The sequence below is a fragment of the Pan troglodytes genome, chromosome 3 (assembly GCF_028858775.2).
Source record: "Pan troglodytes isolate AG18354 chromosome 3, NHGRI_mPanTro3-v2.0_pri, whole genome shotgun sequence".
Lineage (NCBI taxonomy): Eukaryota > Metazoa > Chordata > Mammalia > Primates > Hominidae > Pan > Pan troglodytes.
The window spans coordinates 792620-808537 of record NC_072401.2 but is presented as its reverse complement, the minus strand read 5'-3'; the positions used below and the strand labels follow the sequence as shown (position 1 = coordinate 808537).

The 15918-nt window shown below is 50.3% G+C and overlaps 1 protein-coding gene across 16 annotated transcripts in view; it reads right to left on the bottom strand.

Moving 5' to 3' along the window:
• Window positions 1–15918, bottom strand: part of LOC461041 (rod cGMP-specific 3',5'-cyclic phosphodiesterase subunit beta) — a 104499-nt gene that overhangs the window by 33149 nt on the left and 55432 nt on the right. For all 16 annotated transcript variants that reach the window (XM_063809304.1, XM_063809310.1, XM_063809316.1 and 13 more), the window contains 2 exons: window positions 13164–13316; window positions 12400–12489 (listed from right to left, as the gene is read on the bottom strand). In XM_063809304.1, coding sequence (XP_063665374.1) covers window positions 12400–12489; window positions 13164–13316 — 243 coding nt within the window. The remainder of the gene's footprint in view (window positions 1–12399; window positions 12490–13163; window positions 13317–15918) is intronic.

Sequence of the window (15918 nt, the reverse complement as noted above, 5' to 3'; positions counted from 1 at the left end):
GAGAAACCTGAGCTCTGTAGGGCCTAACCCATGGCTTTCCTGCGGCCTCTGTTGGCTCTGATGGGAGTGTCCGAGAGGCTTTTCAGAAAGGGAATGGCAGGGGCCTCCAGCTGGAGGGTGCCTGGGACAGAAGGTAGTTCCTGATTGTCCAGGTGAGGGCCCGGGACAGAGGGAGGGGGGAGCGCCCAGAGGCTGCTTCAATCCCAGTGACCAGCTTTCCTTCCACAGCTCAAGGAGGAGGCAGACGAAGTGCAGGCGTTGGGTGGACTGCGGGGGCCAATCTTTGCTCATCACAAACTTTTATTTTCAAAAAGAGCCGTGAGGCAGGCCTGTGCCTCCTGCAAGTCAGGATGCCTAAAAATGCCGTTTGGAGGGCAAGACCCAGAAACAGCTTTTCCTAGGACTGGGCAATGTCTGGTGCAAAACCGAAAGTCTCGCATGGAGACACAAGGTCATGTGTTAGAACCTTGAGCTGGTCTCCACACGCCTGCAGACTGAGAGGCTGGAAACAAGGAGTTTCCTAGGTGTTGGTAATTCACTTATTGCCTGGTTTAGGGCTGGGGTGACCAGACAACAGAACGGGCAAACACGCCTGACTCCTGGCTCTTTCTTTCTTTTTTTTTTCAAGACGGAGTTTTGCTCTTGTTGCCCAGGCTAAAGTGCAGTGGCGCGATCTTGGCTCACTGCTACCTCTGCCTCCTGGGTTCAAGCAATTTTCCTGCCTCAGCCTCCTGAGTAGCTGGGGTTACAGGCATGCACCACCACACCCAGCTAATTTTTTGTATTTTTTACTAGAGATGGGGTTTCACCATTTTGGCCAGGCTGGTCTCGAACTCCTGACCTCAGGTGATCTGCGCGCCTCAGCCTCCCAAAGTGCTGGGATTACAGGCATGAACCATCACACCTGGCCAGAGCCACACTTTTAAAACTGAGGTCTGTTGCTGGGTGGTTCCTGCTGTGTACTAGATTGCGTGCCCCTCCCCCCATGCATCTGTGAAGCCCTCACCCGAGATGCGATGGTGAGTGGAGGTGGGGCCCTGGGGGATGATTAGGGTTAGGTGAGGTCACGAGCCTGGGGCCCCTACGAGACGTGCCCTTATGGGACGAGGACACAGCAAGCCAGGGAGAGAGCCCTCGCCAGAAATGGAACCTGGTCAGCACCTTCATCTGGAACTTCACAGCCTCCAGAAGTGTCAGAAACGAATGACCACTGTCTCAGGTGCTCGGTGTGTGGTATTTTGTTATGGCACCTCAAGCTAATACAGAAGCAAAAACAAACCATAAACAAGGGCGCGGAAGCTGCCGTCACCCTCAGCTGCAGCAAATGTTCATTCAATACAGCCCAGCTCCCGGCCAGATGGACCCCAAATCCCACACTCAAGGCTGATTTGCCCCAGTCCCTGCTTTGGCCAAAAATTATAAGTCATGCTAAAAGGCAAGAAAAAGCAACAGTCCAAAAAGGCAAAGCAAGCCTCAGAACCAGACTCAGATGTGACACGAAGTTGGGAATTATCAGACTGGGAATTTAAAATTACTATGATCAGGCCAGGCGAGGTGGCGCATGCCTGTAATTCTAGTGCTTTGGGAGGCTGAGGCGGGCAGTTCAACTGAAGTCAGGAGTTCAAGACCAGCCTGGCCAACATGGTGACACTCATCTCTACTAAAAATACAAAAATTAGCTGGGCCGCGGTGGTGGGCACCTGTAATCCCAGCTACTCAGGAGGCTGAGGCAGGAGAATCACTGGAACCCAGGAAGCGGAGGCTGCAGTGAGCCGAGATTGAGCCACTGCACTCCAGCCAGGGCCACAGAGCAAGACAATGTCTCAAAAAAAAAAAAAAAAGTAAAATTACGATGATCAATATGCTAAAGGCGCTACTAGAAAACGGAGGCAGCGCACCGAAGCAGATGGTAACATAAGCAAAGAGATGGACGCTCTGGGAAGGACAAGGCGTGCTGGAGTACAGGAAATGCGAGGTGGAAACGCAGTGCGCCGCCGCCCGGCCGGAGGCTGCGCGTGTCTGAGGAAGGGGGCCGGGAGCGCGAAGACAGAAACGCAGCAGAAACGCAGAGGGAACCACGAGCGGAGCGAGCGGAGCAGAGAGACAAACACAGAAGGTGCGAGTGGGCGGCGGGTGCCGGAAGGAGCAGAAAGAGCGAAGGAGAAGACATGTTGGAAGTAATAATGGCTGAGATTTTCCAAAAGTATTGACAGACACCAAACCGCACGTCTAGGATGCTCAGTGACTGTCAAAAAAGACAAATGCCAAAAAACTGATCCTAAGGCACGTCATATTCAAACTGCAGACAACCAAGCTGAAAACCTCGAGGGAGGCTGGGGGTGGGGGAACATCTGACCAAGAGTGGAACGAGACGTTGGAAACATCTCATCAGAAACGATGCGAGCAAGAGGAGAGTGAAGTATTGGAAGTGTTGAGAAAAAAATGTGCTAACTTATAATTCTGTATACAGTAAAATTATCCTTAAGAAGTGAAGGAGAAATAAAGACTTTCTCAGATAAACAGAAACTGAGGAATGTGTTACCAGTGGACTTGCCCAGCAGAAAATGTTCAAAGAAGTTCCTTGGAAACAGGAAGAATGAGATAGATCAGAAACTTGCATATGCGTGAAAAAAGGAAGAGCAGCAGAAAATAAATAAATGACAGGAAAGCAACATATTTTCTTTTTCTTAATTTCTCTAATAATAGCTATTTGTTCAAAGTAATAATAGTAACAGTGTATTACATGATTATAGCACATGGATAAGTAAAATAAATGGCAGAAATTTTATAAGGGTGGAAGTGAGAAGTTGTAGGTACATTGTTGTAAGATAGCCGCACTCTAAGTGAAGCAGTATAATGCTATTTGGAAGAGGGCTTAGAGTAGTCATAAATGATTATTGCAAATTCTGGGGAAATGCTAAAATTTTTTGGAAAAACAAGTATAACTGATAAGCTAAGAGAGGAGAGAGTGTGGGATAAGACGTTCAATTAAAACCAGAGAAGGCAGAAAAAAAGAGGGGATGATAATAATAAAGAGTAAGTGCAACACAGAGAAAATGTTTAAGAATATGGTATATATTAATCCAACTATATCAATAATCACTTTAAATGTGACTAGCCTAAATACACCACTTGACAGATTTTCAGAGCGGATAAAAGGAACTAAGACCTGACCCTATATATGTTGTCTATAAAAAACCCACTGTAAGTATAAAGACACACATAGTTTAAAAGTAAGGAATGAAGAAATATATGCTATGCTAATAATAATCCAAAGACACTGGGGTAGCTATATTAATTTAGACAAAGAGTACTTTAGAACAAGGAAAATTGTTGGTGGAAGGGGCATGACAACATGATAAAGGGGTTGTTTCTCTATGAAGACATAAAAATCATTCATGTTCACACATCTAATAACAAAGCATCGAAACACATGAAGCAAAAGCTGATGGAGCTGTAAGGAGAGACACATCCTCCACTACTGTTGGAGACTTACTACCCTCTATCAGAATGAGCACATCCAGCAGGCAGAGGCTCAGTAAGGACATTGCTGAACTAAACAACACTGTGGGCCGGGCACGGTGGCTCACGCCTGTCATCCCAGCACTTTGGGAGGCCGAGGTGGGCGGATCATCTGAGGCTGGGAGTTCGAGACCAACCTGGGCAACATGGGGAAATCCCGTCTCTACTAAAAATATAAAAAGTAGGTGGGCATGGTGGCGTGTGCCTGTAGTCCCAGCTACTCGGGAGGCTGAGGCAGGAGAATCACCTGAATCCACGAGGTGGAGGTTGCAGTGAGCTGAGATCACACCACTGCACTCCAGCCTGGGCAACAGAGAAAGAATCTGTCTCAAAAAAATAAAAATAAAAAAATAAAAACACTGTTATTCGAATGGACATAATTGACATCTATAATTTACCTCATCCACCAACAGCACAATACACATTCTTCTCAAGGTCACGTGGAGCATACAGCAAGATAAACCACATTCTGGGCCATAAAACACATCTTAACAAAATTTTGAAAATAAAAATAATGAAAAATATGTTCTTATACCATAGTGCAATTAAATTAGAAATCAATAACAGAAATATAGCTGAAAAATTTAAAATGGATTTAACAACACACTTCCAAATAACAGATGGGCCAGAGTCTGAAGAGACCTTTTAAAAGATTTTGAACTAGGGGCACGGTGGCTCACGCCTGTAATCCCAGCACTTTGGGAGGCCGAGGCGGGCAGATCACGAGGTCGAGAGATCGAGACCATCCTGGCCAACATGGTGAAACCCCGTCTCTACTAAAAATGCAAAAATTAGTTGGGTGTGGTGGTGTGTGTCTGTAGTTCCAGCTACTCGGGAGGCTGAGGCAGGAGAATGGCATGAACCCGGGAGGTGGAGGTTGCAGTGAGCCGAGATCCCACCACTGCACTCCAGCCTGGCTACAGAGAGAGACTCCGTCAAAAAAAAAAAAAAAAAAAAAAAAAAAAAAAAAAAAGATTTTGAACTAAGTAAGAATAAAAATATACAACCTGTCAGAATTTGTCAGGTGCAGGGAAAGCAGTGCTTGGAGGGAAATTTATAGTATTGAATGCACATAATAAACAAGAAGAAAGATCTAAATCAATACTCAAAGCTTAAGAAACTAGAAAAAGAACTTCAAATTAAGCCTAAAGCAAGCAGAAGAAAATAAATAATAAATATTATGACAACTCTATGCCTCAAAATTTGATTTTAACTTAGATGAAATAGACTGATCACTAGAAAGACACAAACTACCAAGACTCACACCAGGAGAATTAGAAGAATCTGAAGAGTTCTCTGAGTATTAAAGAAATTGAATCAATAATTAATAATCATCCAAAAAGAAAGCACCAGTCCCTAATGGTTTCACTGGTGAATCTGACCAAACATTTAGGAAAGATGTTATGTCAATTCACTACAATCTCTTCCAAAAAATAGAAGCAGAGGAAACACTCTTATCTCATTCAATGAGGTCAAAATTATCCTAATAGCAAAACCAGATAAAGACATTATAAGAAAGAAAAACTACAGACCAATGTAGCTCATGAATATAGATGCAAAAATTCTTTTTTTTTTTCTTTTTTTGAGATGGAATCTCGCTCTGTCTCCCTGGCTGGAGTGCAGTGGCATGATCTTGGCTCGCTGCAACCTCCACTTCCTGGGTTCAAGTGATTCTCCTGCCTCAGCCTCCTGAGTAGCTGGGACTACAGACGTCTGCCACCACACCCAGCTAATTTTTGCATTTTTAGTTAGAGATGGGGTTTCACCATGTTGGCCAGGATGGTGTCAATCTCTTGACCTCGTGATCCGCCCGCCTCAACCTCCCAAAGTGCTGGGATTATAGGTGTGAGCCACCACACCCGGCTTATAGATGCCAAAATTCTTAACAAAACATGGCAAGACCGATTTAACAATGTATGAAAATAATAATTACACTACATGACCAGGTGGCATTTATTCCAGGTATGCAAAGCTCGTTCACAATTTGTTCAAAAAATACATGATGTTATCAATCAATGCAGAAAAAAATTTGAAAAATCCAACACTCATTCTGAATAAAAACACTTAGCAAACTAGAAATAGAGAGAACTTCCTCAAGTGGATTTTTAAAATTCAACAAAAATCCTAGAGCTAAGGGCATTCTTTTTTTTTTTTTTTTTTTTTTTTGAGACAGTGTCTGTTGCCCAGGTTGGAGTGCAGTGGCGAGTTGCTGGGACTGCTGGCACACACCACCACACCTGGCTAACTTTTTTGCATTTTTTGTAGAGATGGTGTTTCGCCATGTTGCCCAGGCTGGTCTCAAGCTCCTGGGCTCAAGCTATCTGCCTGCCTTAGCCTTCCGGAGTGCTGGGATTATAGGCATGCGCCACCATGCTGGGTGATGTCATTCTTTTTTTAGTTTAGTTTTGTTTTTTTTCAGACGGAGTTTACTCTTGTTGCCCAGGCTGGAGTGCAATGGCACGATCTTGGCTCACCACAACCTCTGCCTCCCAGGTTCAAGCGATTTTCCTGTCTCAGCCTCCCAAGTAGCTGGAATTATAGGCATGCACCACCATGCCTGGCTAATTTTTTGTATTTTTAGTAGAGACGGGGGTTTCTCCATGTTGGTCAGGCTGATCTCAAACTCCCGACCTCAGGTGATCCACCCACCTTGGCCTCCCAAAGTGCTGGGATTATAGGCGTGAGCCACCATGCCCAGCTGGGTGATGTCATTCTTAATGGTGAGAAAGTGGATGCTTTCTCCTAAGATTGGGAATAAGGCAAAGATATCTCCCTCCTCTCACCACTCACATTCAACATTATACTTGAAGTCCTAGCTAGTGCAATAAGGCAAGAAAAAGAAATACAATGTATATAGATTGAGAAGGAAGAAATAAAACTATCTTTGTTTGCAGATGACATGATTGTCTAGGTAAAAACACCAATAATCAATAAAAAACTCCTGGCTCGGTATGGTGGCTCAGGCCTGTAATTCCAGCACTTTGGGAGGCTGATGTGGGCAGATCACCTGAGGTCAGGAGTTTAAGACCAGCCTGGCCAACATGGTGAAACCCCATCTCTACTAAAAATACAAAAATTAGGTGGGCATGGTGATGCACATCAGTAGTCTCAGCTACTTGGGAGGCTGAGGCAGGAGAGTCGCTTGAACCCGGGAGGTGGAGGTTGCAGTGAGCTGAGATTGCGCCACTGCACTCTAGCTTGGGTGACAGAGTGAGACTCTGTCTCAGAAAACAAAAAACAAAAAACGTGTGTCTCTGACGGCTGTGTGCGGGGCTGTGGTCAGGGCCTCATGGGTCCCCCAGGAGCTGGGATGCCTAGGTGGCCTGCCCCTGCTGCACAGCCCAACAGACCTTGGTTTTAAAAGTGTGGCTGTGACGGTACTTGGTGAGCCCCCTGGACATGACCAAGGAGAAGGTGAGGCCTCGGGCACTCAGGGACCCCCTGCCCAGCCTGACCTGGCTCCTGTGCTGACCGCCTCACCCTCACCTCTTCTCTGCCCAGGATACAAAGTTAACATACAAAGGTCCATTGCTTTGCTTTATAACAGCAATGAAGAATTGGAATTTGAAATTAAGAACCCAATATCTCTTACATTACCATGGGAAAATGAAATACTTAGGTACAAATCTAATAAAATTATGGATTTGTATGCAGAAACTGCAAAATTCTGATAAAAGGAATCAAAGATCTAAATAAATGAAGAGATATTCTGTGTTTATCAATTGGAAGATACATTATTTCTAAGATGGCAATTTTTCCCAACTTGATCTACAGATTTAATACAGTCCCAATTACAATACCAGTAAGCTACTTTGTGGATATTGACAAACTGACTCTTAAGGTTTATGTGGAAAGGCAACAAACCCAGAATAGCTAGCACAATACTGCAGAAGAAAGACAATTAGAGCGCTGACATTCCCAACTTCAAGACTTACTCTAAACCTACAGTGATCAAGATGGTCTGGTATCATGAATGAATAAACACATACAACAGTGGAACAGAATAAAGAGCTCAGGAATAGACTCACCAACAGAGCCAGGTGATCTTTGACAAAAGAGCAAAAGCAATACGACGGAGAAAAGGTAGGCTTTTTCTACATATGGTGCTGGATCAACTGGACTTCCACATGCCAACAACAACACAAAAAATTAATCTAGATGCAGACCTTACACCTTTCAGAAAATGAATCACACATCTAACGTAAAATACAAATCTATACAACCTCTAGCAGACAATAAGAGAAAATCTAGGTGACCTTGGGTTTAGTGATGAGTTTTTAGATACAACACAAAATACAATCCATGAGGGAAAAAAAATGCTAAGTTGGATTTTTTTTTTTTTCCAAGATGGAGTCTCACTCTGTCGTCCAGGCTGGGGTGCAATGGTGCGATCTCAGCTCACTGCAACCTCTGTCTCCCAGGTTCAAGTGATTCTCTTGCCTCAGCCTCCTGAGTAACTGGGATTACAGGTGCCCGCCACCATGCCTGGCTAATTTTCATATTTTTTTTAGTAGAGATGGGGTTTCACCATCTTGGCCAGGCTGGTCTTGAACTCCTGACCTCAGGTGATTGGCCTGCCTTGGCCTCCCAAAGTGCTGGGATTACATGAGCCACCACGCCTGGCCAATTGGACTTTATTATAATAAAATTTAAAACTATTTTGCAAAATACAGTGTAAAGTGAGTTAAAAGACAAGCCACATCTTGGTAGAAAATATTTGCAGATCACTCTTCTTTTTTTGTAGAGATAGGGTCTCACTATATTGACCAGGCTGATCTCAAATTCCTGGCCTCAAGTGATTCTCCCACCTCAGCCTTCCAAAGTGCTGGGCCTGTAGAGGTGAGCCACTGCTCCTGGTCTCAGCATCACTTTTTTTATTTTTTTGGAGATGGAGTCTCGCTCTGTCGCCCAGGCTGGAGTACAGTGGTGTGATCTCGGCTCACTGCAGGTCTTGGGGAGGAGGACCTGAGGGGGAGAACCCAGCTCCTGGGTTCAAGCGATTCTCCTGCCTCAGCCTCCCGAGTAGCTGGGACTACAGGCATGCGCCACCATGTCTGGCTAATTTTTTGTATTTTAGTAGAGACAGGGTTTCACCGTGTTGCCCAGGCTGGTCTCAAACTCTTGACCTCAGGTGATCTGCCCGCCTCGGCCTCCCTAAGTGCTGGGATTGCAGACATGAGCCACCGTGCCCGGCCTCAGCATCACTTTTGAATACAAGTTTAACTTTCTCATGCCAGAAGCAGGGCTTAGTCACCCTTGACAGTTTCCAGTTCTGCACCTCAATGGCTCAAGCCGATGGCAGCCATAAGAACTTAGAGGCATCTCTCCTGCCCAGAAGCCTGGGCTCCCCACTTCTCCCCCTTTCCTTTAGAAAAGGCTGTTCAGACATTTGCCCATGAACTTAAGGGACCTGCTCTCTATTCCCTCATGTTTGCTGCTAGCAGAGCCCCTGCTCTGCCTGACTTGCCATTTCTGCCTCCTGTGAACTGTGGACCCCAAGAAAAACATCACAGAACTGCCCTTCTGCCATCCTGGGCAACACAGCAAGACCCTGTCTCTAAAAAAAAAAAAATTACCCAGGTGTGGTGGGGTGCACCTGTAGTCCCAGCTGCTTGGGAGGCTGAGGCAGGAGGATCTGTTGAGCCCAGGAGTTTGAGGCTGCAGTGAGCTATGATTGCACCACCGCACTCCAGCCTGGGCAGCAGAGTGAGGCCTTGTCTCAAGAAAAAAAAAACACCCCCAAAAAAACAAAACTGCCCTCCAGAATCACGGTGCCTTTCCTGCCCAGGACCTGTAGTAAAAATCTTTGCACGTGTTTCCTATCACAGTAGTGGACTGAATTTGTGCTTCCATCTGAAGAGCTAGGAGCTACCCCAGGCCAGCTTTTCCCTGGGACACTGGAGGGAACAGAGGGTTGGGCTCCCTGTGCCAGAGCAATGGCCAGGTAGGCATGACCTGGGCATGGGTCAGACACAAGCCTCAGGCACCTGCCGATATGAACAAGTTTCCTGTGTGAGGGAGCCCCTGGTTGTGGGCTGGATAATTAGGCATGAGGCTGCCCACGGAATGAAAGAAGAGCCTGTGAAAGGTGCAGGATAAACACCAGGCCCAGCCCCCCTCATTACCTGCTAGGGTAACGAGGACCCCTCATTACTGGGACCCTCATTGGGGCCCTCAATGGGACCCCAATTTAGCAAGAAGCTCTCAAAGCAAACATATCTGATAAAGGACTTGTGTTGAAAATATATTTAAAAACTCTGGTCGGGTGCAGTGGCTTACACTTGTAATCACAGCACTTTAGGAGGCCGAGGCAGGAGGATCATTTGAGGTCAGGAGTTCGAGACCAGCCTGGCCAACATGGTGAAACCCCGTCTCTACTAAAAATACAAAAACTAGCTGGACGTGGTGGTGGGCGCCTGTAATCCCAGCTACTCTGGAGGCTGAGGCAGGAGAATCGCTTGAACCTGGGAGGCGGAGGTTGCAGTGAGCCAAGATTTCACTATTGCACTCCACCTGAATGACAAGAGTAAGACCCTGTCTCCAATAAATAAATAAATAAAATAAAAACAAAACTATTCAAATGCTAAGAACACAAATAACCCCATCAAACAGGGCAAAAGATCTGAACAGACACCTCATCAAAGATTAAGATGTACAGATGGCAAATATGTAAATGAATAGACGTGTGACATCATCTGTCATTAGGGGATTGTAAATTACAGCAATAATGAGATGCTATCATACACCCATCAGACTACAGTTCCACCAAACGCTGGTGAGGGTGCAGAGCAGCAGGAACGCTCACTCGTCACTGGCAGGAAGGAACAGAGCAAGCCGCCTTCTGGCCTCAGTAAGACTGAAGGCAAAAGAAACTCTTCATCAACCCCGTATTCTACTCGATAACACTGTTCTCCACGGGGTGGGGGTGAACAATCCTGACGCGGCTATTCCCCTGCGCTGGCATCAGACAATTAAGTGCCTGTGCGGAGGACAGCTCCCAGGCATCCCACTGTTGCATGGGAATTCACATAGCAGCAAGAGGAAGAAGCCAGAATGTGTCGCGCTGTCGTGGACCAGGGTTGGAGACGTCAGCTCGAGCGCGATGGTCACGTGCAGGAACATTTGCAGCTCTGCGCACACGCAGGGGACAAGCGAGGGCTGGCAGAGCACAGCTGCCTCTCGCTGTGCCGGCCGAGAGGGCCTGGAGGCAGTGACCCCGGCAACAAGCACAGCCGGCCCCCAGGCCGCGGCCCCTGTTACTGCTTTCCAACAGAAGGAACCGGGCTCCCTGGAGAAGTGGCTGATGGCGAGACCAGGGCAGGAAATACACAATGAGCCAGGGGCATCCATTTCAAAACCAAGCCAGGCTGGGCGCGGTGCCTCAAACCAGTAATCCCAGCACTTTGGGAGGCTGAGGTGGGCAGATCACTTGAGGTCAGGAGTTGGAGACCAGCCTGGCCAACATGGTGAAACCCCGTCTCTACTAGAAATACAAAAATTAGCCGGGCCTGGAGGCACATGTCTGTGATCCCAGCTACTCAGGAGGCTGAGGCAGGAAATCGTTTGAACCGGGGGGGCAGAGGTTGTAGCGAGCCCAGATGGACCCTGTCTCAAAAACAAAACAAAACAAAAACCAAAAACATAAAAAAAAAAACAAAAAACAAAGCAAAGAAAAACCCCACAGTGATGGGGTCATGTAAAAAGGGCACAGAAGCCAAGTAAAAGAGCTTCCAGTGGCCAAAGCCGGACTCACGTGAGCAAGAAAATAAATAAAATCATATTGAATTATAACCTAAGCATACAATACTCATAAGTCCACACTGACATAAATAAATGATTGAATAAATTAGTGAATGAGGAGAAGAGACAAATCTCTCATGCAAAAGAATTCCAGATACATTACACAGATGCTCTCCCTGGTCCCTGGTTCCCACGGCCCTGGCTGTGAGAGGCCTGCTTGGATTGGGGCTGAGACTTCCCTCCGGGGGGTTTTCTCACAGGTGTCCACTGGCTGGATGGCTGGATGCCCCAGGGGCCCTGACCGCCTTTCCAGACTGCCCCTGAGGCAGCCCTGGGGCCAGGAGGAGGCCCCTAAACCCAGCCTTCCTCCAGATGCTGAGATAAAGACCTCAGCCTCTCGCCACGTTCAGCAGGCTCGCAGCAGGTGACCAGGGCCAGGCAGCATCCGCAGGCAGAACAAGACACGGAGAAGGCAGGAGGTGACCGCCGTCTTCACAGTTCTCCTTTGTGGCTCAGCCCCCAGGCCACTGCATGGACGGCTTCCCAGCCCCAACATAGGGCCTCCCTCCCCCGGCCCACTCACTACCCATCCAGGTCTCCCCTGAGCCAGGGTCTCAGACGGGAGGACCACCTGCCCTGGAGGTCATCCCCGTGTTTTCCCACGCACCTCGGCACACCTGACTCCTTAAGGTCCTCAGGCCTCCCTCCCCAGCGTCTCGGCCAGGGCCAGACCTGCCCCCGTACCCTCTCTCAGTCAGGGCCGGACCTGCCCCTGCACTCTCTCTCAACCAGGGCTGGACCTGCCAGGGAGCCCCTCTACTCCCTGCTCACTCGTCACTCATACTGGCTTCTCCCAAGGAGGTTGGGGGCAGCCTCTAGGAAAGGTGCCCCTTTCCCCCCTCTGCAGGTGCCTCACACCCACTCTGGCCAGATGGCAGGCAGTGGCAGATGGGTCTGGCCATTGCAGCTCAGCACAGCCACAGAAGCCATGGGGCCCTCCTCTCCCCTGAGCAATGCCCACCCCAGGACCTACCACCTGCACAAGACCACCTGCCACCATCCCCCTCTGTGCAGGCTGCGAGATGGGCGGAGGGACCCTGGCCCACGTGGGCAGGGCTGTGCTCAGCGTGTGGGTACCTGGCCGCGGCGCGTCTCGCAGTTGTGGAGGTAGCTCAGGTGATAGATCTTCAGGTACAACGTGGCAAAATTCAGGTACTTCAAGAACACCTGAAACAGGAATTGCAACAAGCGGAATTAAAATTCCAGTTTTCAGACATGTGTCCCCGTGGGTATTTTGCAGGAGAAACATGCTCGCCTGAGGGTGCCCAGACACGCCAGGAAGCTGTGCCCCACAGGCAGACATGGATTGGCACACACAAGCTCAGGTGCACAGGGTGGGCACCCAAGCTCTCTCTCTCTCTCACACACACACAGGTGTGCACAGACACACAGGAGCACAGCAATGTGCAGATGAGCACGTGGAGCCCAGCAGCCCAGCAGACGCGCAGCACAGAACACGCGGGCAGGCAGGCAGGTAAGGAGGTGGACGCGCAGCACAGAACACGCGGGCAGGAGGGCAGGCAGGTAAAGAGGTGGACGCACAGCACAGAACACGCAGGCAGGCAGGGAGGCAGGTAAGGAGGTGGACGCGCAGCACAGAACACGCAGGCAGGCAGGTAAGGAGGCAGACACGCAGCACAGAACACGCGGGCAGGCAGGTAAGGAGGCAGACACGCAGCACAGAACACGCGGGCAGGCAGGTAAGGAGGCAGACACGCAGCAGAGAACACACGGGCAGGCGGGCAGGCAGGTAAAGAGGTGGATGCGCAGCACAGAACAGGCGGGCGGGCAGGCAGGCAGGGAGGCAGACGCGCGGCTGCCCAGGTGCCCCCCACACTCACATCTTCGTCTTCGCTGGTGAAGAATGGGCCGTTGAGCTTGTTCACTGCCATGATCACCGCCACGACGTCTTTGCCATTCATGATGGGTGTGGCCAGCATATTCTTTGTCTTGTAGTCAGTGAGCTCGTCAGCAAATGAGCTGAAGTGAGGGCACTGCCGCAAGAGAGGAAAGAGGCTAAAGAGGCTGTCGCTCTGTGGGCCTGGAGCCCGCACCACTGGGGTTGTTGTCAAGCTCTGTGGGGGCTGCTGCCCTCCAGGTGTGAGGTGCCCGGGGGCCCTGCTGGGCACTGGGATGTGGCCACCGGGCGGTGAAAGCCAGGCCTGTCCCTGTGGCTCCAGCCTGGCTCCATGCACCCCTGTGCGGAGGACGCTGGTGCCCCCCAGTGCTCAGTCCAGCAGACTTGGACAGGCCTCATGGGGGGCCCCGCCCTGCCTGGCACCTCCCGCACCTGCCGCCCTCCGGCCACGTTGGGCCTCCTGGATGCCTGTTGAGCCTGCCTGCTCGCCTTGTCCCTGAAGCCTCCTGGTGCCCGCCACCCTCTCCTGCCTTCAGCCCCCTGCAGGACACTCCTACACTCTTCCCTGAGAGACAGCCATTGGTAGGGTGTGGGATGGGCCCATTCTAATTGGGGGCTTGTTTGTCGGACACTTTAACCAGGGCAGGTGCAGCTGGCAGGCCGGGGTGGGAGTCCTTTCACTCCTGGGGTCTGTCCTCCACCTCTCTGGCCTCCCAGGCACACACTCCCAGGGGTCTGCCCCCTGGGGTCTGGGGCCCACCGTGATGAGAACTTTGCCTGCCTCTGGCTCCCAGGGGGTACCCACCCACCCTCACTCCTACCCTCACTCCCACCAGATTTAGAGCAGCCCCTCCTCTCTTGGCTCTTAGGTTCCAGCCCCTCAAGGAACAGGTCAGCTGAGCTCTGCCTCAGCTCAGACACAGTGAGGGTTACTGAGACCAGACACCCCCCGGCAACCGGGATTCTGTCCTTCAGAGAGTTGGATGTGACCCCAGACCCTCCTCTTACTTCCTGGTTCTGACATTTGTTTACATGAGGCCAGGGTGCCCTGGGGCAGTGACCCAGATGGACGGCTCCGGGGTCAGCCCTGCTGGGGTCAGGACTTCCCACCTGTGCGACCTGCAGCGGGCACAGGGTGGTTCTGTGGCCTTCTCCTCACCAGTCAATGGGGCAAAAATAACAGGCTCTGCCCTCAGCCACTGCGCCAGCTGAACGGGAGCTCCTGGGATGCGCCTCACATCTCCTGCTGTTTCTAGGGACGGTGGCCCTGCAGCAGCAGAGGGCAGACTCCTCGCAACTCCCCTCCACCCCCTTCCCCTGCAGCAAGGTTGAGAGGTCAGAGGAAGCCTGCTGGGGGCTGGCCGAGGTGCTAGCGTGCTCCTAAATGGCACCCACCCTTCCTGCTCCTCATTTCCTGATTCTTGGAGATACAGCTGCTGCCCATAGCCATGTGGGCTGGCATTGAAGGAAAACCAGCATTTAAAATATGGTGGAGTAGGAAGACGGGTGAGTGAGCCCTGGCAGGGGTGGCAGCGTGGGCAGTGGAGCCAGCATCCCTTTATTGGATCTGAAACAGGGATGGGCCCTGAGGGAGGGCTCATCTCACCACCTGCAACCCCTGAGGGCTCATCTCTGCACCTGCGTCCCCCGAGGGCTCATTTCTGCACCTGTGTCCCCTGAGGCCAAGCACAGCACACTCCTGCCTGCTTGTCGTGGTGCCTGTTGTGCCTGTGGCGGTTTGGACAGTGTCTTCTCCACCAGCCGTCAGTGCTACAGTGGCCACCATGTGTGCTCCCTGCTGAATTCAGAGTCTCTGTTACTGTTTCCCTCCCTTTCTACCTGGAGCCCATCCTTTCACCCATCCCTTGCCAACCTCACTGACACCCTCACCTGGGGTCCTTCCCTGGTTGCTGATCTTCACAGCATGACACCTGGACATATACCAGTGATTATGGAAAGAGCACAACGTGACCCTCAGACAGCACCACACAGATCCACACAATGTGACCCTCGGCACCATGCAGATCCACACAATGTGACCCTCGGCACCATGCAGATCCACACAACGTGATCCAGAGATGGTGCCACATGGATCCACACAACGTGATCCAGAGATGGTGCCACACGGATCCACACAACGTGACCCTGAGACAGCACCACACAGATCCCCACAATGTGACCCCCAGACAGCACCACGCAGATCCACAGGTGATCCAGAGATGGTGCCACACGGATCCACACAACGTGACCCTGAGACAGCACCACACAGATCCCCACCATGTGACCCCCAGACGGCACCATGCAGATCCACACAACATGATCCAGAGATGGTACCACATGGATCCACAAAACGTGATCCAGAGATGCTGCCACGCAGATCCACACAACGTGACCCTGAGATGGCACCACACAGATCCCCACAATGTGACCCTCATAACCCTCAGACGGCACCACATGGATCCACACAACATGACCCTCAGACGGTGCCTCATGGATCCACATGTGATCCTCAGATGGCATCACACAAGATGACCCTTAGATGGTGCCACACACAAATCCACACAACGTGATCCCCAGACAGTGCCACACGGATCCACACAGCATGACTCTCAGCTGATATCACATGGATTCACATAACGTGACACTCAGATGGTGCCACACAGATCACAGCATGACACCTGGACATATACCAGTGATTCTGGAAAGAGCACAACATGACCCTCAGACGGTGCCACATG